At 41.1% G+C, this 26940-nt stretch overlaps 2 protein-coding genes across 4 annotated transcripts in view; both read right to left on the reverse strand.

Annotated features, from left to right (window-relative positions):
* si:ch211-195b21.5 (chromatin-remodeling ATPase INO80) overlaps positions 1-26940 on the reverse strand; it is a 48588-nt gene that overhangs the window by 12019 nt on the left and 9629 nt on the right. For all 3 annotated transcript variants that reach the window (XM_037681058.1, XM_037681050.1, XM_037681042.1), the window contains exons 2-4: positions 12773-12915; positions 12042-12678; positions 6212-6734 (exon numbers count right to left, since the gene is read on the reverse strand). In XM_037681058.1, coding sequence (XP_037536986.1) covers positions 6212-6734; positions 12042-12678; positions 12773-12915 — 1303 coding nt within the window. The remainder of the gene's footprint in view (positions 1-6211; positions 6735-12041; positions 12679-12772; positions 12916-26940) is intronic.
* Positions 15470-17207, reverse strand: LOC119413978. The gene is made up of 2 exons (XM_037681073.1): positions 16682-17207; positions 15470-15932 (listed from the first exon to the last, which is right to left on the reverse strand). The coding sequence occupies exons 1-2, from the start codon at positions 17064-17066 to the stop codon at positions 15646-15648; spliced, it is 672 nt and encodes a 223-aa protein (XP_037537001.1). The 5' UTR covers positions 17067-17207; the 3' UTR covers positions 15470-15645.

Consider the following 26940-nt stretch of genomic DNA (forward strand, 5'->3'; position numbering starts at 1 on the left):
ATTTGCAATATGAGACTATATTGATAAACGATAGTGTTATACTTGAAAATCTGCCTGCTGTTATCTTTCTCCCACGCGGCCACTCCTCTCCCTCTCAGCCCTGCCCGTCACCCCCGCTTCCTGTTTCAGGTGGTGCAGCACCACCGGCACGTATATCGCAGATCAGAGCAGGAAAAAAAATAATGGCTCTGTTATTTGAAGATGGTTCTTCAGATTTAATTTGTCAGATGTGCAGCAGAAAAATGTTTTCTGTAGACAATGCCGAAAACAAGACCCAACTAAAGGTTTGAGTACTACAAACCTTTTTCACCATTTAAAACAGCGCCATAAAGTGGAATATGAAGAGTTTGTTAAACTTTGTGTTGCAGCTTTGGCAGTAAAGTTTTCCCAGCTTCCTTCCCTGAAACAAACTACGGTACAAAACTCTTTCACCTGTGCTGTGCATTATGAGAGGAACAAAGGTAGCACCACATTAATAATGCTGCAGATTTTATCCCTAAAGACAGGGCCCTTAGCAGCTAACAAGATGGCTAAAGTTAGCCGTAAAGGACCATGTCTTTAGCGATATGATAAGCCACTACTTTATTAATGTGGCGTTACCTTTCACTGTAAGATTTGAAAATCTGTGTACAGTAGTTCTTTTTCTGCCCATCTGCGCAGTCAAATTCAAGCCTCCTCCTCCCTCGCTGAATACAAACAAACAGCCCCTCACTGCTGCTTCACACACACACACTTACTAATGTAGTGAAGGTGGCGCAGCAGGGGAGGATTATTATTTAATAAATGTGAATAGTTAATTTTTAAGACGTTGATTTTGTAAAGGAAAAGGAGGGTAAAGATAATGAATGGATGGATGGATTTTGTACAGTTACAGATGTTTTTCAATAAATGTGCCTGTGTGACAATTGGGACAAAGCTTTGACTCAGAAATATATACTTGTTATTACTTTATGGAAAGAAAAAAATATTGATATATCATATCATGATTGATCTTAAAATATCAATATTAATTTTGGTCCATATCGCCCAGCCCTATTGGGGACTTTAAGGTTGTGGCAAGGCAGCATGGCCAGACAGCATCGTATGGTTATGTATACAATTACAATACATTTGAGGCGGCTGTGGCTGAGTGGTTAGAGCAGTCGTCCTCCAATGCAAGAGTTGGGGGTTCGAACCCCACAGCAGTCACATGCCGAAGTGTCCCTGGGCAAGACACTGAACCCCTTGTTGCCTCCGATGTGTGTCCCATCGGTGTATGAATGTGATAAATCACTGATTAGTCTCTTTAGAATGATTTGTTCAATTAGCTTTGTAGATATCTAGTAGAGTGTTGTATGAATGGGTAAATGAGGACACAGATTGTAGTGTAAAGCGCTTTGAGTGTCTCAATAAGATAGAAAGGCGCTATATAAGTACAGCCCATTTACCATTCACAATGGCTGTTGTTGTGAAGAAGAGAAGCAGCATAAAATCAGAGAAGACAACCAAATGGTGGAAGCTGAAGAAAGAATAATGCTGTAAAGAGTTTAGAGAGGAGCTGTTAAAGGCTCTGGGTGGTAAGAAAGAGCTTCCAGATTACTCGACTACTACAGCAACAGTAATTAGAGAGACGGGTAGGAAGGTACTTGGTGTGTCATCTGGACAGAGAATGGATGACAAGGAAACCTGCTGGTGGAATAGTGAAGCGCAAGAAGGTATTCAAAAAAAGAGGTGAGAAAACTGAAGAGAGGAATATAAGGAGATGCAATGCAGAGCAAAGAGGGAACATTTCTACTAGAAACTTTGAAAGAGCTCAAAATGATCTGTATTACCAGTAGCTCAGTCAGGGAGTGCAGTAACGTCTCCACCGTCATTGAAACCTGTCGCGGGTCCATTTTGGGTGCTCTGGTTTGTTTACGTTCACCCCGGAAGTAGAACTTCTTCTTCGGTGGTTTTTTTTTAAGGAGAGTTTACCACTCTGCGCATGTCAGTACTGCTGTTCAGAACAAAGCCCGCTACATGTAAACGCTCGTCATGAACAGATTGTGTCCATGTAAACGATACATTTGAATTATTCAAACAGAACACATTTCAATCCGGTCAAAGAATTCTGTGCATGTAAACATAGCTAGTGTGAATCCCTTCACACTGGCTGAAAAAGGAAAAATTACAAAAGAAAAGTGGGAAGAGGGCCACAGGGCAGTCACAAGCTTCGTTGTTAAAAGAGATTCTCTTTTACATAAATGGCTTAGCTTCCTTCACCTCATTTTCACATCTATCAGGAATTTCAGCCAGTGATCAACAATGTCTCCTGTGTGTCTGAGACTAACAAAAGCCCTATTCACATGGGATTAGTTTTGCCTAAGGACCATATGTAATAAATAAATTACTCCACAACGTCTGCTTTTTATGTGCATTTGGTTATCGCACAGGATAACCAAAGCCTGAGATTTAGCTGAAATTTACGGACAGCTTTCGGTTATGATGTTAATGCGCTGCGTTATTACGATCGGGCCGGTCCATAATAATGTGTTTAATGTGCGGTTCGGGATGGTCTCAAGACTTTGATGTGGTTTTACGAATCAGCACTAAAGAAAACTAAAGAATGCACAATATAAAATAGTGTTAATCTACTTGTTGAGGAGGAGGCAGGTCTGACCGGCCGGTTTAAGAGGTAAAAAAAAACACGTTAAGCTCAGATGGACAGCTGTCACCGGCCGTGCGCGAGCAGCTGTGAGTCCACTGACACGCCGGTCGAAATGGATTTGTGACAACTGTCCCCCCGCCTCTCGCACAGTACAGTGATGGCTGAACATGGGCACCAACGACTCCCGCTACCCGAAAAGGAAGAAGCGGGTAAATAAAATGGATGGATGGATCACGCACGTGTCTCTGCACCTCCTGTCAACTGCGGTGAAGGAAGTAGCAGCTCATAAAAGCCAAAGCGAAAAAGAAAAATATGGTATTTAACGACTGGCCAGTTTAAGAGGTGTGTGCGTGAACGTCCGCACGTCCGCTGACCCGCAGGTTGAAATGGACTGAAGACCTGTCCAGTGTGTCCCCCACCTCTTGCACAGTGATGGCTGGACATGGGCATCACCAGTGACTCCCACTACCCGGAAAAAAGAAGCGGGTAAATATAATGGACGGATGGGTTGATCACCCACGCGTCTCTGCACCTCCCGTCATCTGCAGCAAAGGAAGTAGCAGCATAAAGCTGAAGTGAAAAAGAAAAATACATAAAAAATAAATTAATAAATAAAAATAAGCCGAAGCGAGCAGTGCGTTTATTTAAAATAGCCTTGTTCTATATTTTTCCAAATGATTTTGCTTAAACAAAAACGCCTCATTATGTATCGGATCCTGCGCATTTCAGTCCAAATCACAGGGATGCCTATTCGCATTGGATTAGTATTATCACAGGACCTCGGAGTTCAGGAAAATATAGTAGGTAATGTGTAGGGGAATTGTCACTTTACAAATGACTGACATGGCTGATTTGCATGGGAATAACAACACAGACAAGCTCCGTAATTATTTCAAATAGCATGTGGTCCCTAGGTAAAACTAATCCCATGCGAATAGGGCTAAAGACTACAAACGAACACCTAGTGAAAAGGAAAACTAGTTTAAAGCTCAGCTTGACAACTTGAACCCCACACTCTCCTTTCTTTGAATTGAGAAGCAAAATGTTTTCTACAAATAAAGTCCAGTAGTTTTTAGTCTAGCTAATACAACGTGTATATTTTTCTCAGACTGGAGAGACTTTCTGATGATGATTATAAAAAAGCAGAACAGTTTGCCAGAGTTATGAAGATACTCTATTCTTCAACCATCTGCATTTCTATTGAAAAGAGTCCAACTTTGGGCCAGATTCTGCCCATCTTGGAGAAACTTCAGCACCACTTCAGTTACTGGTTAGGACTCCCCCTTTACACAGACAATCAAGGACAATATTTGGGGTGACCTCTCAAAAAGATACCAAGTATGTAGCATAATCCTGTAGATTTCTGTTGTTTTCATTAGAAATACTGACTATTATACTATGTTTTTATCTTGCAGGATGAGAGCATCAGGAAGTTCTTGGCGGAGGGCGCAGCCTTAGACCCAAGATTGGCAGATGAAGTGTGGACCAGACTAGAAGAGGAGCTAATAAGTAGGACCTCACAACAGGTGTGTTTATTGTTGATAATACTTTATTCCTCTTCCACTGTAGATCATTTTATATGACTCCCATAATCTATTGAATATAGAACAAAGGTGTAAGGATGATCCAGGCCCAGCAGATGGAAAAAAAGTTTTAAGGGACAGCTGGTGATCATGATCATGACTCATCAGATGAAGACTCTACAGCTGCAGTAGCAACACTGGTAAAATAAAAGTATACAAAGACACCCTGTTCTGAACAACCCCCCCCCCCCCTCCCCCAATTTCATTTTCAGAACAAAATGGCCTTGTTGGCATCTATTCTGATTATCTTTATTTTCCCTCCTTCTTCTGTTTCCAGAAGAAGCCAAAGACTCTCTGGCCTTGGGGAGCTGAAGAGGACATGGAAATTAAAATAAGACAAGAGAACACTTTTAGCACCACAGAGAAGATTCAGGAAGAGATAAAGGTACAGAAGTCTGCCATCAACCCTAACCTCAGTGAATCCAGTGACCTGGTGGTGGAACGTGAGGGACAATATGCCAATGCTACCAAACTTGGCAACCAGGTATCTGTGTGTGCAACAAGCATCATTCACACTCTCAAGAGTGAACATGTTCTACTGCTGGAGACACCATCAGCCAGGAGCAGGCTTGTTTGTGTTCAGAGAAAGAAGACGGTGATTTTTCAGAAGAAAATCTGTTAAGTGAAAAGGTCCTCAGTGTGTAGCAGTGAGCATTAGACACTGACGTGTCACTGGTTTGCAACTGTTCTTTTGCACTGGAAATTATTTGTTTATTTTTTAATGCAAGAAAATTGCTTGGAATGGAAAAATATCAAAGTTAAAAAATAAAACTCACTATTTGTACTGTAATGTGTAACATAATTTCCTTCTTGTTAGAACTGATGTTCATTATAAAATTGGTACCGAAAAATTACCGTTCAGGAATTGACACCGAAGTGAAAGTACCGATACAGATTTATTTTAGAAAGGTACCCAACCCTATAAGCAGGTATAGCCCATTCTATTATTATCACTGACATGATTAGGACAGGGCATTTTAAGTTGTAGATGTTTATTGACTAAAACCTAGAACTCAAGACAGAAGACTATTTAAAATGCAGCTCTAAGCAAATCAGGTATTTGGCTCCTAAAATGATATGAAAATTTTATGTTTGTCTAAAACTCAAGTAATGCTGACTATGAAACAAAGCACAGATTGATCTTGTGCAGGATTACCAGGAGTTTGTGGATATGAAAGTGAAGCTGCACAGTGAAATGACCGATGATTGCGTCACAGCAAAAGTTGCAGGTTCAAGTCCCTGCTGGGATCCTTTTTGCGTGGAGATCACATGTAAGTGTTCTCTGGGTTATACAGTTTCCTCTCACAGTCTAAAAACATGAATGATCCATTAACGTGAAAGTAACTGGTTGTCGGACTTGTGTGCCTCAATGGCTGTTTTTGAACCAAAAGGGTTCCAGAGCTAACTGGAGAGTTTCCATAACTTTAACTTGGGCACCAAATAACCAGTGCTAACTAAACAGCAACTCTTTTGAGGATCAGTGCTTAAAAACAACAACAACAACAACAACAAAACTGTCTCTGTGATCCTTTACAGAAACTCGAGTAAAAACAACAAAGAGAGCATCAATTATTATCTGGATAATACTTTCTGGCTTTGAAAAAACAGACAGGTACTAAACTGAAAAAAAAAAAAAAAAAAACTCTTTTTTTTTTTTTTTTCAAAAACAAGTGAAGAACAGATTACCAGTATTCATCTATTTTTCTTTCACCTGCTACCTTCTTCAGGGGGTCGCCACAGCAAGCAAACTTGCATGAGAATTTGACAAATGTTTTACACCGGATGCCATTCCTGATTCAACCAGACCACCGAGCTACCACAGCCCTCTGTGTGGAGCAGAGGATTGCTATCTAGGGTGCCTGAGGGAGGGTGAAGGAGGTTAAGAGCCTTGCTTAAGGGTTGAGATTGGGGCTGCGCCACCACTCCCCAGGAAAAAAAATCATATTAAATTATATTTTAAAAACTATCTAGATGAATCTCTAGTAAAATACATAAGTTTTACCTTTTATCAGAGACTGTAAAGAATCCAGAGCTTTGTGTACATTCGGGTTACTCAGTGTTGCCACTGCTGTGTCCGAACTCAAAACTGCTGGAAACACCTCGTTGCTTTTCCTTTGCCCTTGTGTCTGCACCATCATCCTGCCGGTATCTGATGTTCCACTCAGACTATTCAGAATATTCTTGATTTTCTCACACTCCTCCTCATCCAGACTGGAAGGGGCAAACGCAGATATTGCCATTTGATGGGGCTGTTTTGTATCAGCCAGATGTGTGGCATATTCTCCAAGTAGGGGAGATGTTTCGGTTCCATACAGGAATGACTCTTCATCTTCAAACTCCCTGGCTTTCTGTATAGAAATTTCCTCCTGACTTGTCTCATGAAGCCAAGAGAAATCACTGATCACTCTTTCATGTGGGAGCAGCATGCTATCATTTTCAAGTGATGGTGAAGTGGTAAGACTCTCATGTTGCCGACTCACGTGCTCTTCAAGTACATTTTCCACGTTCTTTATTTCATTTGAGACCTGTGGAAAAGAAAAACCATTACATACATACATGAACTATGAGGTTCTTTCACATGGTTATGCTACTTGGCTACTGATTGGGTGTTAAGAAAATGCATGCATCAGTTAAGACATGTTCAAGCTGCAGCAAGTTCTGTTTTAAATGTGGAACGCGCAACCTCTGTGCATTGCAACTGTATTTCTAGTACTAATACATGGTATTCAAGAATTAAGAAATTACTTCTGTTGGGAGCCTGTGACTTGTTCTGTGAAGTCACTGCTAGAAACAAATAAATGCAGTTTCTGGTGACAAAAAACATGGATGAAAAATCTGTTTCAGAAAAGATGAAGTTGCAATGACACCTTTTGACTAACGGACTTGTGGTGCATTTGTATGGTCTTATGTTGTGTACAAGGTGTGATCTTATCACTTTCAACGCTCACGGACGATAATGTTTTTGTCCTTGCCTGTGTGTTTGTGTTTCTGTTATCAAAATATTCCATGAACCACTGGAAAAAACTTTATTAAACATGCAGAAAGTAATTATAAGTTGTACGTAAGTAATATGACCTAAGTATAAGTTGTTGAGGGCGGCTGTGGCTGAATGGTTAGAGCAGTCGTCCTCCAATGCGAGAGTTGGGGGTTCGAATCCACCAGCAGTCACATGCCGAAGTGTCCCTGGGCAAGACCCTGAACCCCTCGTAGCCTCTGATGTGTGTCCCATCAGTGTATGAATGTGATCTAAAGCACTGATTAGTCTCTTTAGAATGATTTCTTCAATTAGCTTTGTATCGATCTAGTAGAGTGCTGTATGAATGGGTAAATGAGGCAGATTGTAGTGTAAAGTGCTTTGAGTATCTTGAAATAAGATAGAAAGGTGCTATATAAGTACAGTCCATTTACCATTTACATCTACAATCGATTCACCTTTAGAGTCAACCTGATACAAGATGACTGCCACAACTAACTGACCTTAGAAAACAATAAATGGCTATAATTCAGTCAGTTTTACAGGTGTGCTAAACATGGGCATGTTTTTTTGTTTAATCAAATATAAAACATACACCAGTGGTGCTTGAAAGTTTGCAAACCCTTTAGAATGTTCTATATTTATGTAGAAATATGGCCTAATTTTTTTATTTTTGTTCTTTTTCTTTCGGCTGCTCCCTTCTTCAGGGGTCACCACAGTGAACTAACTCACATGAAGACTTGGCAAGTGTTTTTAGACCAGATGCCTTTCTTCACGCAACCACAAATCACTGAGCTACCACAGCCCTCTCTGTGGAACAGAGAGCTGACATCTAGGGCACCTGGGGGAGCATATAGTGGGGGTTGGGCCTTGCTCAGGGGCCCAGAGTGGGGCAAATGAGGGATGAGGCAGGTGTGGGTGTTTCACCTTTTCTACTAACATTTTGATGTTGTCGGTCTGGAGAGTTGAATCAGCGACCTTCCGATCACAGGCCCACCTTCTCTAGCCTCTGCACCACCACTCCCCCTATAAATATGACCTAAAACATCATCCGATTTTCACACAATTCCTAAAAGTAGATCAAGAAAACACAGTTAAACAAATGAGACAAAAATATTCTTGTTCATTTATTTATTGAGGAAAATGATCCAATATTACATATCTGTGAGAGGTAAAAGTATGTGAACCTATAGGATCAGCTGTTAATTTGAAGGTGAAATTAAAATCAGGTGTTTTCAATCAATGGATGATGATCAGGTGTGAGTGGATATCCTGTTCACATATATGTAACCAACACAAATATGTAAAACTGGATCATTTCCGTCAATAAATAAATGACCAAGTATAATATTTTTGTTTCATTTGTTTAACTGGGTTCTTTATCAAATTTTAGGACTTAATGTGAAAATCTGATATTTCAGGTCATATTTATGCAGAAATATAGAAAATTCTAAACAAGGGTTCACAAACTTTCAAGCACCACTGTCCAATATGCTATGTATTGTGAAAGTTTTTTTGCTTTAAACTTTAACAGTACCTGTTGGACATAAACCCTGATTGTCTGTTACCTAAAGTATCTCATGAACAATTTAATGACTTATAGGGTGCATTCACACCTGATAGTCCGGTAGACTTGGTTCGGTTGGGGACCAATATTCATGACATTTTGTTTACATTTGAGCTGGTGCATTTGCATTCACACTGCACTGTGCAGTCGAGCCAACCTGTTGAACCAACCTATTCCCCCGCTCGCCTGTGGGGGCGCTGCACCAAGAACTACTGAAAGAAACGACACAAAAACCTCTGAAGACACTTCTTCTTCTTCTGGAAATAAAAACAAAAATGGAGTGGCATCAAGTTTTAGGAGTTATATTTTGTCATTTTTCAACAATGGACTCAGCATGAGCAGAAGATGAGGCAGAAGACCATGGAGAATATTGTTTTTCACACAAGGCAGGTGACAGCTCAATATGAGGTAAGAGAAATGTGCGTTTGTTTGTCCTGCGCTGTACTCCACTTCTTGCTTATGGAGCGGGGCCCGGTCTGTTTACATCCACACTGTACTCGAACCGCGCTGGAGTTCTCTTCTACCAGACCGAGACCTAGGTTTTAGCCCGGGCCAGAGTTTGCCTTTTTGTTCCGTGACAGAGTTCGATGGCAGGTTCACACCTCCCCAAACGAACCGGACTTTCTAGGAAAACGAGCTAGAGTTCTATTAAAGCGGACTAAACAGGGCTGGTGTGAATGCACCCTTAATGAAACGGTCAAAAATTAATTATTTGATGTACATCCTAATTGTGAACAAATTTTAGAAATCATTTCAATTCTATATGGTCTAAATCACACGTGTCAAACTCAAGGCCCGGGGGCCAAATGTGGCCCTCGCTGACATCTTCTCTGGCCCCCAAGATGATATGTGAAACGTAAAATACTTTTATCCTTTGAATTTTTTTCAGTAATCTTTGATTATGCTGTTGAAAGCACAACAGAGAAGATCAAATGAGACCAATCAAACTCTTGTTGAGGAACCTGTGACCAAGAATATATGTTTTGTATCTGATTTGAGTTCATGTCGTTTCTGAAATTGGCCCTTAGTTTGACTAAAGGTTTTAATTTTGGCCCCCTTTTGTAAGTGAGTTTGACACCCCTGGTCTAAATGATATTAACAAGCATAAAAATGGTTATAGCCCATTCATTTATACCGAGATTTAGCTAAAGTTTTTTGTAGTGATTGAGGATCATCCACAACATGTAATCTAGTGTGATACATTGCAGTATTGCATGAGACCACACACAGCCAAAAATGGCTAAAACTCGTCATTTCCCAAATACAATGATCCTTGCCTATATCTTCTAGCATAAAAGGCAGCAAAGGATTAGCATTCCTTCAAAAATACATTAAATTAATGTTGTATATTGTCTATTTTGATTTGTATGTGTGGGGTTTCTCTGGCTACTCCTGTTTCCACCCACAGACCAAAATAATAATAATAATAATAATAGTGTCATCACATAGGCTAATTGGTAACTCTAAATTGTCCCTAGATGTGAGTGAGTGTGAGAATGGTTTTCGTTTTGATCTATGGGTATGTGGCCCTGGGATGGACTTGCAGCCTGTCCAGTGTGTGTCCTACTTCTCTCACATTGGCTGGACATATGCACCAGCAACCCCTATGACACCAAGAGGAAAAAGCAGATAAAAGATAATAGATGGATGAAGAACTATGATCCAGAGGGAACACTGCCACATATGGTGAAAAGTAGGGCTGCAACTAACGATTATTTCAATAATCGATTCATCGGCCGATTATTTTTTCGATTAATCAATGAATCGGAAAAAAAAACAAAAAAAAAAAACGTTTTTATTTCCACACCTTTATTCCAAAATTGAACATTTGACTGACATAGCAATTCACACAAAAAACATGTTGCTATTTGACTATTCTGTTAGTAAAATATTGAATAATAAAAAATAAAAGTTAGTCAAATAGCTTAAAAAAATAAATGTACACAAAAATATATACAAATGTATCTTTATACCTGCACAATATGTAGCTACTTTGTAAAATGTGTCCTTGAGGGAAGAGTGTAACCTGGATTAAAAGTGTGGATTATTGTAACCTGGATTAAAAGTGTGGATTATTGTAGTGAAGCCTTCGTCTTCAACCATCGACAGAGGCCTCATGTCAGTGACGATCATGTTCAGGATGTTTCAGTAAAGGCAGCTGCTGTTGTGGTGTCCATGATGTCTGTCCATCAGGAAGTGTTGTTTGTTGTTGTTTTCTGGAATGAGACAATAAAAATGTATTATAGCATAATTTACAGCAACTCAAGAAATGCCTTGTTTCACTTACAATGTTAGGTTCAGCCAAAAGTAGCTAAAAGAGCAATTAAACACACACACATATATATAAAATACTTAATTACACACATTTGAGTAGATGTAATAAATTACTTTAATTCCTGTTTAAATGCAATTCATCCTGCCATACCTGCAGTGTCTTTAGACTTTGCCAGCAAATTAAAAGTTGAAGCTTAATCATTAAATTATTATCTTTGCGTTAGATTTATTTATAAATCACATTTAAACACTGCTTGTACCAATTAAATTAAATAAAAAGTAACACACACGTTCTCTATCACCGTCATTAATCAGCAAACAAACAAACAAGCAGCAGCTTCATCTACCAGAGAGACTGACGTTACATTTTCTCTCTTGGAAACAGAACAATGTGTTAAATTGTAGAGACTCACCTGCAACACGAGTTGGGAGTGAGACATGTTGTATCAGCTGCAGCTCGTGACTCCGACATGTTTACGTTTATCTCCGTGGTTCTCTCGTGTCGTGTCGGTATTTTCAAAGCTGCATGTTTCTCATCTTTTATCTTTGTGAAGTTCTCCCACACTTTGGAGGACTTGGGTTGAACAGTTTTCGCTGCGTTGATCATTTGTAAAATTGACTTAATTTCCTTTGAAAACACCACCTCTGCTCCGCCTCCCCCCTCGCTCTGTTCAACTCGCGCTGCAGTTTTTTTTCTTCTCCAAACTTTATTCAGTCAGTCAGCATTGACAATGAACTGCCCGTGAACAAAACGAAATGGCTCCGCAGCGCCGTGAAAGACGCATAATTGCGCGACACAACGAAACGATAACGAAATTCGTTGCCAACGCTTTTAATCATCGATTTTTATCGATTCGTTGTTGCAGCCCTAGTGAAAAGTAACAAGAAAAGCCTTCTTGATTCATGTGCACACCTTGACATGAGTTTGGAGGAAGAATAAGACAAAACACCTGATCAAAACTACTATTTAACTAACTAACTAAATAAATAAAATGAGGAAAAAATGAAGATCTCTACCTGAATACTTAGGAAGGCATCTTTGAGAGTGGGCAACCGGTCTTCTAAATCTTTGCTCTGCATGACAAGTTTCAGTTCTTCTAACAGACAATTTTCTGTCAAATTACTGCTGATGCCAACAATGCTGTTGCTGCTGGGGCCGGGGCTCCTCCTTCTCTTTTTGTCGTTGGCATAGCTCTCTTCACTGCTGCTGCTTTGTGATCTAGACCTTCTGACTTTGCTTTTACTTCGTTTGTGACTCTTCTTGCTTCGGCTCCGACTCCTACTGCGAGCCCTGGTTTTGCTTTTGGCTCGACTCTTGCTACAAGCACGACTTTTGCTCCTTCCTCTGCTTCGGCTCCGTGCCCGGCTCTTGCTCCGTGCCCGGCTCTTGCTCCGTGCCCGGCTCTTGCTTCGTGCCCGGCTTTTGCTCCGTGCACGGCTCTTGGCTCGAGATCTACCACGACTTCGACTTCGACTATGGCTCTTGCTTTTGGCCACATGCTTGTGGAAGTGAGGATCTGACTTGAGTGCTTCTTTCAGGTCATTAGCAGACTTTAAGGCATCAGCTAGGTTGTATGCCATATTGCCTTTGAGATAGTCTGGGAGAGGTTTGTTGGCCGCAATGCATCTCAGGAATTCCTCACCAGCTCGGTCACTAGAAATCAATAGGCATATATTTCAAATAATAAAAAATGACAAATACTCCAGACAATGCTTGCATTATTCACCACATCCACATTCACATATACCTGTTGTCTGACTGGTGATGTTCCACTGATGGGGTATTCCACTGTGGGACCTGACGGTGGGGTGTTTCTGCAGGAGGGACAATTGGTTGGCTGCCTCCCGTTGCAATCACTGTACTAGGGTCTACGAAGTTGCTACAGTGGGGCTGAGAGTATTCAGAGTTCATGTTATAGTGCTGTACAAGAAAGAACTGCAAAAATCAACAGCAAAAGTGAAGCTGCAAAAGGTAAGAAGTTATTGTAAGAGAGCTCTGTATTTTATATACATGCTTTACCAAACAGAACTGTCAAGTCTGTTAGATAGAGTAAAAATGTCCAATAAGACCATTTTTTATACATTTAGTTTAAAATATTTACATTTGAACTAAAATCACATGTATTTGTTAAGTTAAAATTGGTCAAATTTAATTGCTTGAACAAAATTTTTTTTAATCTAATGAAGCCCCTCTAAAGTTATGTTTACTAGATTGAGAAACAGATTTAATATACAGGTCCTTCTCAAAAAATTAGCATATTGTGATAAAGGTAATTATTTTCCATAATGTAATGATACAAATGAAACTTTCATATATTTCAGATTCATTGCACACCAACTGAAATATTTCAGGTCTTTAATTGTTTTAATACTGATGATTATGGCATACAGCTCATGAAAACCCAAAATGCCTGTCCCAAAAAATTAGCATATTTCATCCCACCAATGAAACACAAGTGTTTTTAATACAAAAAACGCCAACCTTCAAATAATCATGTTCAGTTATGCACTCAATACTTGGTCGGGAATCCTTTTGCATGAATGACTGCTTCAATGCGGCATGGCATGGAGGCAATCAGCCTGTGGCACTGCTGAGGTGTTATGGAGGCCCAGGATGCTTCGATAGCAGCCTTAAGCTCATCCAGAGTGTTTGGTCTTGCGTCTCTCAACTTTCTCTTCACAATATCCCACAGGTTCTCTACAGGGTTCAGGTCAGGAGAGTTGGCAGGCCAATTGAGCACAGTAATACCATGGTCAGTAAACCATTTACCAGTGGTTTTGGACTGTGAGCAGGTGCCAGGTCGTGCTGAAAAATGAAATCTTCATCTCCGTAAAGCTTTTCAGCAGATGGAAGCATGAAGTGCTCCAAAATCTCCTGATAGCTAGCTGCATTGACCCTGCCCTTGATAAAACACAGTGGACCAACACCAGCAGCTGACATGGCACCCCAGACCATCACTGACTGTGGGTGCTTCACACTGGACTTCTGGCCTTTTGGCATTTCCTTTTCCCCAGTCTTCCTCCAGACTCTGGCACCTTGATTTCCGAATGACATGCAAAATTTGCTTTCATTCGAAAAAAGTACTTTGGACCACTGAGCAACAGTCCAGTGCTGCTTCTCTGTAGCCCAGGTCAGGCGCTTCTGACGCTGTTTCTGGTTCAAAAGTGGCTTGACCTGGGGAATGCGGCACCTGTAGCCCATTTTCTGCACACGCCTGTGCACGGTGGCTCTGGATGTTTCTACTCCAGACTCGGTCCACTGCTTCCGCAGGTCCCCCAAGGTCTGGAATCGGCCCTTCTCCACAATCCTCCTCAGGGTCCGGTCACCTCTTCTAGTTTTGCAGCGTTTTCTGCCACACTTTTCCATTCCCACAGACTTCCCACTGAGGTGCCTTGATACAGCACTCTGGGAACAGCCTATTCGTTCAGCAATTTCTTTCTGTGTCTTACCCTTTTGCTTGAGGGTGTCAATGATGGCCTTCTGGACAGCAGGCAGGTCGGCAGTCTTACCCATGATTGCTGTTTTGAGTAATGAACAAGGCTGGGAGTTTTTAAAAGCCTCAGGAATCTTTTGCAGGTGTTTATCCACCTTATTCCGGATTTGGCGCCACTACCCATAATTCATAGCGGAAGCCGGTTGTTTACTTCCGCCCGCGATCCCGCGCTGTTGTTTACGTTTGTGGGTTAACACACTTGCTAGCAATTTAATGTTTTTGACACAAAAGTTTCCTTTACCTGAAGTAAATGGCAGCACATCAGAGGTGGATACATTGCAAGGATGTTTTAAAAAGCTGCGAAGATAAGTCGTTAACTGTGTCTCACCCATCATTTCTCACGGACTGGGTAGATGATATGAAATCATGGCCCGGAATTACCTACATCGATATTATTAATTACCTTGTTTTTTCTGAAGGCGTCGATGGCGAGGAATTGCGGAATTATAAAAGCACAGAGGCGTATAATTACCTCCACAGCAACAAAATAGATACAGTTTTGCTCAAGAAACAAGGCGACTTTATCTTTCTGAAAGCAGCTGTTGAGCCGAGCCAGAGCGTTGGTCAAGCTAAACACTTAGCATGGGTCATGCTCAGAGAAAGTGGAGTGGTAGAAACGGTCGGCTGTTCCTGTATCGCCGGATTGGGAAAATCATGCAGTCATGCGGCAGCTATTCTGTGGAAGGTATATCACTTATCTGGATATCAGAATATTTACATCACTGAATCAGAATCACTGAACTGGGCGAAAGCTGTGAGCTTCCTGTCTGCCTGTGTTTACATGTGGAAGCCAGAGCATTGTGCAGCCTGTGATCTACTGTCACAAAAAATTAAACATTAAAAAGGCTGTACAGTATTTTTATATTATTTGTTTTTAAAAAAGTACAGACTGGATGCAAGGCAACCTAACATTTACAGAAAAGGAAAAAATAAATGACAACAGCAGGGATGTAAATAACTTGTTTCATTTTATTAGGAGCAGTGATAGCTGAAGTCTGTTAAATTGTTACAGGTCCAGAATGCTGTGATCAGTGGAAAGACGGGGCTAGCATGTACAGATGAGCAGCGCAGGTGGAATGCTGGGACAGCAAAGAATCTTCAACCCAAACGTCTAAGCATGATAAACTTCAGACACCACAAGGCAGAGCTGACACAAGAGTGTTAAATGTTTCTAACGCTATACCAGTGTACAGCAAAGCGTCTGCGTCATTTTGTAGAAGAAAAAATGCAACTGCATCACACTGAGTCGTCTTGTCCTGGACATCTTTTCTGCCAGACGTGTTGCAGTATTGATGATGATCTTTTAGCGAAGGGTCCTCCCACTGTGTGTGGACTGAGTGCAGATGTGGCCCAGGAGGTTGTGTGGAGACGCTAGCCAGGTCTGGGATGACTGACGGTGAATCTACGGTGCACTCTGAATAACACAAAAATACAAAATCAAATCAGCGTAACACAACCTGTCAAGTGTCACTTACCTTATTACGTTTTAGGAAGGAAATTTGTAATTCCACACTCGTACACACATGATACATCTTAAATGTCAATAGTGCTGTTTTAGTGGGGCTTTAGCCCCCTTAAATTTTCCTAAGCCCCATCAAATTATGCTATAATATCAAAATATTGTGATTAGATTTTAGTTTTTCATCCTTAAAAAAATCAGTTGGAGCTAGGTTGCATTTAAGCTTTTTCTTTAAAGAGTTTAAAAGAAGTTTTTTTTTCAGCTGTGTCTGTTTCAAATAACCTGCCTCTAATAACTCAACATATTCTTTATTAACAAAATCCCCAGACTTTTACAGCCCTGGGGGCTGAATTTTACCAGGTTGCTAAATAAAAAGCTATTCTCGGACAGTTACATGAAATCATATACATCTCTGCTAGCATGCTACTGATGTTAATTACTAACCACTTTGTCTTTAAGATTTGGATTTGGCTGCCAATCAAGTACTTTCTCTTAGTGATAAAGTATTTTGGAATTAAATTAATAATACACTAACATCCACAATAACACTGCAACCAGCTAGCGCTGATGCTAACACCATCCACAGTATAGTAATTATAACATTACAATTATAACATTAATAATAATATAATTCAGTAAAAGATAAGAGCTAAGCATGATTAAAATGTGAAGCGGGGACAAATCACATTTTCAATTTCACTCACCGGGAACAGATTCGGCCGTTTTGTCGATGTTGCTGGAAGCTGTCTGGCTCACAGTGGTCCGGATGAGCTGCCTTCTTTTCTTTGGTGGGGCCCGGTCATAGCCCAGATAGAGCTCCGGGTCGGGGTGAAGCTCTGTGGGCTTTTTATCAATAAAATGAAAGGAGCAAACATAAACTCTCTTCGGGGGGTATTTGAGTTTTAAAGCTGCCAGCCACGCTCGTTTTCGATCCTCCTTCCTCGGCATGGAGTGCAGTTCGTAACGCGCTGGGCACACACAGGCCTTTCGAAGTTGTTGATGTGCAAAACAATACGTTTCTAGCTCGTCTTTCAGTTTTCTGGAGCTGTTGTGACAGCCAACAACAGCACAAGTTGAACCAGAACTCATATTAGAATTGTTTAAGCCTCCTGCTACAGCACAAATTACTAGAATTTGTCATTAGCAAAAGTGCCTGTCATTAGCAAAAGTGCCTCTCGCTTTAGCTCACCGGAAGTATAAAACCGGGAGGGGGCGGTACCTGTCTGTCATGGCAGCCCACATACGCTCTTGCAGAATAAGGTGGATAGAGTTACGTCGTTGATTCAGATAGTTAGGTTAATAGCTTGTTTAGAGAACCTTTTCATGATATGCTAATTTTTTGGGACAGGCATTTTGGGTTTTCATGAGCTGTATGCCATAATCATCAGTATTAAAACAATTAAAGACCTGAAATATTTCAGTTGGTGTGCAATGAATCTGAAATATATGAAAGTTTCATTTTTATCATTACATTATGGAAAATAATGACCTTTATCACAATATGCTAATTTTTTGAGAAGGACAGGACAGTATGTTTTTACTGGAGGGGACCTGATAAACCACCATTAAAGCTGAGCAGTCTACATTGTGTGCTTCCTAGTGCTGTGGAGTTACCCAGATTAAAATAAATACATTCATGGTTGGTCATTAGGAGTAAATAAAAGGCCAAATTCTGAAACCATTCTCGGTTATACTCGTGTCAGCAGGTTTAGGGATACTATACTGTAAAGGTTGTAAGCATCAATTTCTCTTATAAATTATTTTCTAATCAAGTTTTCTCCATATACATTGCTTATATTTGTTGTATTATTTTACATGTACATTGGTGCTTGAAAGTTTGTTAGCCCTTTAGAATTTTCTATATTATATGAATTATGTGCAATTGCGTCAGAGAGCTGGAGCAGCTGTTATCAGGACTGTGAACTCTCTAGCAAGACATCAGAGGAATATATACCAGCAAGACTTTAAAAGGCAAAAACAGCTACTCGTGATTTCTGCCTGACCCAAAACTGTGGCCTTGACAGTGGACTTCTCTCAACTCCTGCTGGCATGTTTTGAAAAAAACAAAGATGTTTTGTCCGTTTCCTCACCCCTTCCTTCCCCAAGGCCGTGGACATGTGACAGAGCCTCAACCGAACTGATGATGAATGACACCTCTTATCTGGACAATGGCTGAGAGGGGGAGCTCTGGACTATGCTACGACTTTCCCTTAAAAATTCAATGTCTTCACCGGCCTATATGTAAATGTAAAACAAAAGCGAGATGGGGGCCAGAGGACAGTCGCAAACTTTGTTGTTAAAAGTTTGCTGCCTTTTTCTACAGTGGAGGCTGCATGGTGGAGGTAAGTAAGCTGTAAAGAATATTGTTGACCAGTTAATTCAATTAAATTCAATTCAAAAATGCTTTATTAATCCCAGAGGGAAATTATATAATAAGCCTTTGTATCTCTCAGCCTAGATAATGGTTTTTGAGCAATAATAGCACAACCATGTTATTGTTGATGTTTTGTGTTCTAATGTCAATTAGGGAGATGATAAGATGCCTAAACCCCAGAGAACACAGAGAAGATTCAGGAAGAGACAGAGGTACAGAAGTCTGTCATCAACCCTAACATCAGTGAATCCAGTGACTTGGTGGTGGAATGTGAGGGACACTGTGCCAAAGCTCAAACTTGGCAACCAGGTATATGTGTGTGCAAGCATCATCCACACCCTCAGAGGGAACATTTCCTACTACTGGAGAACACCATCAGCCAGGAACGGGTTTGTTTTGTGTCCAGAGAAAGCAGACATGTTGATTTTTCTGAAGAAAAACTGCTAAGTGAAAAGGTCCTCAGTGTGAACATTAGACACTGACCTGGTTTGCAACTGTTCTTTTGTACTGGAAATTATTTGTTTATTTTTATATAAGAAAACTTCTCGGAATGGAAAAATACCAAAGTAAAAAAAAAAATTTTTTTTTTAAAACTCAAGATTTGTACTGTAACGTGTAATGTAATTTTCTTCTTGTTAGAATTAATATTAATTATAAAATTTGTGCAGAAAAAAGTACCGTTCAGGAAACGACACCGAAGTGAAGGTACCGGTACCAATACCAAATGTTTTAGAAAGGTACCCAGCCCTAAGCACAGCAGATTCTTTCAAGACAAAGTCATGTGACTGGATTATACATAAGTTTATATAGAATGACGGAGCAGACTGAAAGCTTTTCCAGCTCCTTCCAGCACTCTTAAAACTACATTTACATTGCTATGATCATGTCTTCATGGAACAATGTAAAGTGGTCATGTAATGGGTGTTGAAAGTGGGTCTACTGTCTTATCACTTTCAAGAGAATCAAATAGCAACTATCTTCATTTTTGGAAGGTCAGGTACGAATGCCAGTCCCATCAGTAAAAAAGATATTAAGCTGACCAAAATAGCTGGTAATGTAGACAATGTAATTCAACACTACCGATTCAAACCAGAACCAACATAAGTCAGTGAATTTTGGTACAATTATCAACTGTGTACGGTTTTATACATTGCACAATATTCTTCTTTTACTGAAAATATGCTGACAGAAATACTAATAAGTCCCCCAAAATTGGGCTGTATTCAATTACAAAAAGCAGCATGTTAACACAGTAACACATATACTGTTTGTCATCCGTTTGTTTGAAGTTAGTTCTTGCAGCCAACAAGAGTTTGAGTTGTCCAATGTGACTCCACTGGGAAATAACAGTGGAAGACCGTCTTCTTATGGTGAGGGTTTCTAGACAAATGTACGAAAATTTACTTTAGTCAAAGACAACAAACAAATGTGGAATTTGAATTATTTCCTTTTGATAATGATGAAACTCTAGTCACTATCATTTAAAAAGTTCCTTTACATAAATCATGTTTCCACATCCCTTCAGATACACTTATTTGTAAAATGTTATTAATAAAAAAAAAAAACAATGCAATCTAAGGAATGACAAATCAACTAAATTTTTCCTTTTGTCCAGCAACAAAATCTTTTCAACTCTCCAGAGTCCAAATTCTCTTTTTATTTTTTACCCTGTAAAATATGAGAAACAAAGTCAGGACAATTTCTGCAGTTTATCACATATAAAAAGTAAATAAAATCAATGTAAAGTTTTACATGAAAACATAAATTAACCAATATTAAAATGGCTTTAAATGATCATGTTTGGAACAATTAAAGTTTTTTTTTATTTTGCAGTTAAATAAAATCTACGTAATCCTATTCGAGATAAAGCACAAACAAGCTCAGCTCAGACATTTCTGGTTATTTAATGTCAACTAAAACATTAAATCAATTATTGTCAACTTACCTTTATTGATTAAAGGGCTTAAATTGCTCAAGACTTCAATCCAGGTCCAATTTATGAAAAAAAAATCCTCCTTCTGCTGCAACTGAAAGATAACTAAAACGCATAAATGAACTTGACTTTGCAAACAGACAAAACTCAGTGCTCTGTAAAAATAATGATAAGATTGACTTTGTCTCATAAAGCCTCATCAAATTGGACTGAGTTGGTGATATAGAAATTATTATTTTAATGCTTTTATGTCAATCTAGACCTATATTACACTTATTTAAACACACTTATACAACGTGTTATTCACATATTAGGGATTGTATTTTGTATTATGAGGTGTTGGGTCGCCTTTATGCCTGTTCAAACATATACTTTGTGTGTGTGTGTTGCTTATAATATTTAGACACTCTTTGATGGTTTGCAGAAGGGACGAGGAGTGCTCTTTAGGAATGCTTTAATAAGCATTAGGAGTGCTCTTGACCTGGAAGCTTTGGCCCGCTTTTACGGTCACAGGCGCTCCTTACTGGAAGGATGAGCCATCGCTTTTGATGATGGTTTAATTAGATCCGTTGTTCTGGTAACCATCAAACTTGCTTTGATCTGCTCTCACGCGATCCGGTCAGGGAAGAAGGTATATAAGAAATGTATCAAACAACAGAGAGTTGGAAGTCCGGTGTGGATCAGCCGCGCGCTGATGCCATGCACCATTTTTGATGTGATTCTTCTTTACCTGGGTCGAAAACGACTTCCCGGCCAGTGTCACGGTGAGAAGTTATTTCATATCAATCTGTGTGTTAAGAGTGTACATGTTTTTTGCTTGGCTGTTTTCTGTGGCAGGTTAATAAATGACACTTATTACTCCTAGCAGTTGACAGCTTCTGTTTATTTTTCCCTATTTGTCTGAATAATCTGTGCCGACCGTTCAACGAGCCCTTTTGATAAAGAATTTCATAATACAGTTGGTTAGGTGGCTCTATTGCCTCTTTTCCACTAGTGCCTCTACAGCACGGTTTGACTTGGTTCTGCACAGTTCCAAGGCTTTCCCACTAGCAATAATTTGTGGGACAAGCCCCTTTTTCAGAACCAACTTAGCTATGGTTCCAATGCCTCTTTTCCACTAGTGCCAGTACAGCACAGTTAGACTTGGCGTAACTCTGTTCAGCATGGTACGAATTGTGTTTCTATTATACTTTCAGTAACTGTTCTAGTGGGCGGGTTCAGAGTTCAGAAATTGATGCCACGTGCCTTACTAGCTGGTGGCAGTAATGCTGGTGGTAAGACCCTGAAACAGGTTTTAGTTAGAGCTAAGTGATATATCAAGATTTTAAAAATATTTTAAAAAAATTCTGCGATATAAGTTGAGACCATATCAATATAAAACGATATAGTTTTATACTTGGAAATCCTCTTGCGGTCTTCTTTCTCCCACGCAGCCCCACTCCTTCTCCCTCCTTGAACACAAACCCAGGCCCTTAGCTACGCCCCCCCCCCCCTGCTTCTCCAGGAGGTGGGCGGGAGGGAGAGGAGACGTTTAGCCCAAGTAAGCACGGAAGATAATATGAAGAGCAGCTTAGCTGCTGAACAAAATGAAAATGGCTGTTCTTTCGGAGATGGTTTGGATTTAAATTGTCAGATGAGGTGCTGAAAAATTATTTCTGTAGACAATGCTGAAAAAAAGTCCTGACAAAATGACGGAACTACAAATCTTTTTCACCATTTAAAGCAGCAGAGTGGAATATGAGCATGTGTGAATGGTAGCTGCAGGTCAGAGCGGTTTTTTAGCCTCCTTCCCTGAAATAAACCACGAGTAAGAACTCATTTAGCCGTGCTGTGCCTTATGAGAGGAACAGTGAGAGGTGGCGACATTAATAAATCAGCAGCTTATCATATCGCTTAAGACACTATCCTTAGCGGCTAACAAGACTGTTAGCGTTTTAGCCGTCTTGTTCCACAGCTGGGACGGGACCGTGTCTTAGCGATATGATAAGCTGCTGATTTATTAATGTTGCGCACCTCTCACTGTTCCTCTCATAAGGCACAACACGGCTAAATGAGTTCTGAACCGTGGTTTATTACAGGAAAGGAGGCTGAGGTCTGTCAGGCCTGTAGCTTGACGGTTCAGAGTGGAGGCTCACTGCCGCAGTTCACACATTCTTACTAACATGTAGGCGGCGCAGCTGAATGGACTGCACTTATATAGCCTTTCTATTTTTTTTCTTTTTTGCTTATAAAAAAATAAAATAAAAAAGAGCCTTTCTATCTTATCAAGAATTCTCTTGTAAAAAAATTATTTATACATAAAATGTTTATAAAAATCAGCCTTGTGCACTCCTGCGGGTCGGTAGCTCGGGAGGATCCTCCGTGGTGGCCAGTGGAGCTCAGAGCTAGGCTTTGCGCACTCCTGTGGGTCGGCAGCAGAGAGGAGCTTCCGCAGTGACCAGCGGAGCTCGGAGCCGGGGAACTGATGCCCTGCTCGGCCTGAGGGGGCTCCAAGGCTACAATGGAGAGGACCAGGGGACCGGGGGACCAGGGGACCGGGGGGAACGGCGGAGCTCCATCTAGCTTGCTCTGAATTTTGTCATTGGCCACCAAGTATAAAAACGCCTGCACTTCAGCATTATACCATGGTGTTGTCATTATTGTTTTTAAAATCTTAAAAATAGGTCCAGCCGCTCCTCGAAGTTCGAGTTATTGCAAATGCCAGATTGGGTTGTTGCGGAAGTTTCTCAAACAACCAGTGACTCAACCCCAACCAATCAGTGACTGACACCGTGTTCTGACGTCCCGTTTTAAGGCCAGCACGGTACGCTTGGAACCAGAGGAAAGTGGGTACTGAAAAAAGGGCCGGTTCCACGAATAATTGGTAGTGGAAAAGCCTTGGAACAGTGCCGAGCCGAGTCGAACTGTGCTGTACCGGCACTAATGGAAAAGAGGTATTAAGTGACTGAAAACAGGTCAACAACTGACATCCCAAGAAGAAATGACAATTTTGATGTTGGTACATATTTATCCCCAGATTGTTGAGTAAAGTATGCAGATAAAAAAGGTTATTTTGAAATGGTATAGTTACCGGCCAAAAAAAAAAGACTGTAAAAGTTGCGTGTTTGAATGCTGAACTCTGTCTTTATCTTTTCTTTTTCCACATTTAGCAGTAGATTAACTTGTAGATTTCAAACTAAGCATCTTTGACATTCTGCAGTCGTCCAATTCTGCTACATTAGTTTACATACACAGACTACACTAACCTAATGTAGGTCAATCATGTGACTTAAGCTTCCATTTTCTTTATGGCGAATTCAGCCAGGTACGTTTACCAGTGTGGCCAGGTAAACAAAAAAAATTGCGTTTCTATGATAGTCTTGGGCCCCATTTCAATGGACAAGGCGGGGGGAAATGTAGGTCTTTTACGAATGTTGATTTCAGGAAAAAAATCTGCATCGGCACGGGGTCGCATTCGCTTGTTTACATGAAAGCACAAAACCCCCTGCCCCTGAATCTGCTGTAGTTGCCATGCCAGGTCATTAGTTGGCACTGTGAATTTTGTACATTCACCTAATGTGCGTGTGTGCTGCCTGGGACAGCTGTCTGTAAGTACTTTCCTCTGGGCTTAAAGCCCAGTAACAAAAAAACTTAGTCAGATTTTAGATTTGTGTGGAAGGATTTGATGACAAGCTGGACCGCTTCGTCTAAGAGCTTGACACCAGTCGCTGAACAGATCAGCGCCGACGGGAATGATGTCGGACTTCCTACTCCAGTGGTAATCAGTAGCCATCAAGAAATGCTACAGCAGGTAAAATTCAAGTACAGTGCTTGATAATGTATGATTGAGCTTTCTTCAGTTATACAACAACGAAGTTTTAATTTTTATTTTTCCTGAGAGGAGAAGCTATCATCTCACCAGAGGGACCAGTTCTGAACGAGCATACACCTTGGCAGTGAGAGATCCAATAATTGTGTCTTTTTATGATTTTTCAGCTGAGTTAACTTTAATTAACAAATTATTAAATAAAGTCATTCAGTGTTTCTCCCAGATAACTTGCCATGGTGGGGCACTCATCTCGTATACTGACAATTTTAGAGTGAAGGTGGGGGGGGGGAAGACAGAGACGCAGCCTTGCCCTGTTTGCACCGACCGTTTTAGTTTTGAAGCTGGGCAGAGGAGAGAGACACACACATCTCAGCTACGCACTGTCTATACCAACAGTTTTGGGGGGTATTTGGGTGGGGAAGGGGGAGAGACAGACATCCGAGCTGTGCGCTGTTTGTACAGACAATTTAAAGGCTCCAGTATACTGCCGCGTATGCGTGTACTGTACGCAGAGGGTTCAAACATTATACTCCAGCGTACACCCCGAGCAGCTGCAGAGCAGCTTCACAGACAAGGGGCGTTTACCTTCGGGACAAATTGAGGTCGCCGATTGGTCATTTGCTGACACGCCTACTAGATTGATTGGCAGGTCGGAAAAAAGAAAAAAAAGCGAGCGCTGGCAGCCTCAGCCGCAGCGGTGTTCTGTGTTTATATGTTGTTAATAAAAAGATCTAAAAAATTTAAAAAACAGGGAGCACTAGCTCTGCAGCCCACACATCAGACCAGCCCACCAGGAACTCTCCAGACCCTCCCGCAGCCACGCTGGACCTGAGTTTAATTCGCTCGTGACAAATTCCTTCATTTCTCACCATTTCAGTCATGGCATCAACGGAGGAGGAAGGGATCTCTGCCTCTTGGCAAAAAAAAACAAAAGAAAAGGCCAGATCAGGGATGAAGAAGGGGAATTTAATACATTGGTGTCGCATACAAAACAGTCCGTCGCTGGGCAGTTTATTGTGCGACACTGCGTATGCGTATGCGGTCGTAAAAATTGGAGCTTTGCACGGACATGCCCTGGGGGGTACGTGCGTACCTCTGCGTACGTACGTGCGTATCTCTGTACGCGGCAGTATACTGGGGGCTTTAGTGTGTGTGTGGGGGGGGGGGGGGGTGTCAGCGTGAGGGTTCAGCATGAGGGAAGAGGCTGCCTTCGGCTTTTAAGATGGTGTACCTGCATTGCGAGCTGCTAGTTTAAAATTCCGTCAGTGCCGACAGGAGGTTGGGGGGGAGGGGGGTTCAACAGACGGGGTGCTCGGCCCTGTTGACGGGGCAGTGCGCCCCACTTGTATAATGGTAGGGGAAACACTGTAATTAAAGGGAAAACTGGATTTCATGATAAAGCCAGCACCATTTATACATTGCTCAAAAAAAAAAGGGAACACCTAAACAAAACAATGCAACTCTAAATCAGTCACACCTTTGTGGAATCAATGTCACCAGTTATGTAGTAACACTTACTGTGAATCAATGTCACCTGCTGCTGTGCAAATGGAACACACAACAGGTGGAATGAGAGGCAATTAGCAAGACAACCCCTATAAAAAGAGTGATTCTGCAGGTGGTAACCACAGGTCATTTCTCTGTTCTCGTTCTTTCTGGTTGAACTTTTAGTCACTTTCATTTTGTCAGTACTGTCACACATAGAGGCATCATGAGGCATTTTTTACAGCCCACTGAAGTTGCTCAAGTAGTGCAGCTAATCCAAGATGAAACATCAATGCGAGCAGTGACAAGAAGATTTGAAATGTCTCTCAGCAGTGTCCAGAGCATGAAATAGGTACTAGGAGACAGGTCAGTACACCAGGAGACATGGAGGGGGCTGTAGGTGGGCTACAACCCAGCAGCAGGACTGCTACCTCGTCTTTTGTGCAAGGAGGAACAGGAGGTCCACTGACAGGGCCCTACAAAATGACCTCTAGCTGGTCACTAATGTGCATGTTTCCACTCAAACTGTCAGAAACAGACTCCATGAGGGTGGTATGAGGGCCCGACGTCCACATATAGGGCCTGTGCTTACAGCCCAACACCGTGCAGGCCGATTGGCGTTTGCTAGGGAACACCAAAATTGGCAGAGTCACCATTGGCGCCCTGTGCTCTTCACAGAAGAAAGCAGGTTCACAATGAGAGTATGTGACAGATGTGACAGAGTCTGGAGACACCGAGGAGAACGTTATGCTACCTGCAACATCCTCCAGCATGACCGGTTTGGTGGTGGATCAGTCATGGTGTGGGGAGGCATTTCTTTGGATGGCCACACAGCCCTCCATGTACTAGCCAGAGGTGCCCTGATACTGGGATGAGATCCCAGTATCAGGGATCAGGGGCATTGGTGGGCATCCCACCAATGCCTGGGCATTGATGGGAGGTTAAACAGTCACGTGGAGGCCACACACACTACTGAGCCTCATTTAGACTTGTCTTGAGGAATATTCACTGACGTTGAATCAAGCTGTCATGTTATTTTCCACTTTAATATTGAGTATGAATCCAAATCCAGATCTCCATGGTGTAATAATTTTGATTTAAATTGATAATTTTTGTGTTATTTTCTTCTCAATCAATTCCATTGTGCTAATAATAAAAGTTTGACAATGAGATTATTTAATTAATTGAGGTCTAGGATGTGTTATTTTAGTGTTCCCATTAATTTTGTGAGCAGTGTATATTTTTTAAATCTTCACTGATAATACAGAAAATGTTTTTAAAAATCATTTCCACCCTCCATCCCAGACCTGTCCCGGTCCGCCCCTGTCTGCCGGAGCTCAGTGTCTGGACTTGTAGAGCATGC

Source organism: Nematolebias whitei, chromosome 1 (assembly GCF_014905685.2).
Source record: "Nematolebias whitei isolate Nwh7 chromosome 1, NemWhi1, whole genome shotgun sequence".
Taxonomy (NCBI): domain Eukaryota; kingdom Metazoa; phylum Chordata; class Actinopteri; order Cyprinodontiformes; family Rivulidae; genus Nematolebias; species Nematolebias whitei.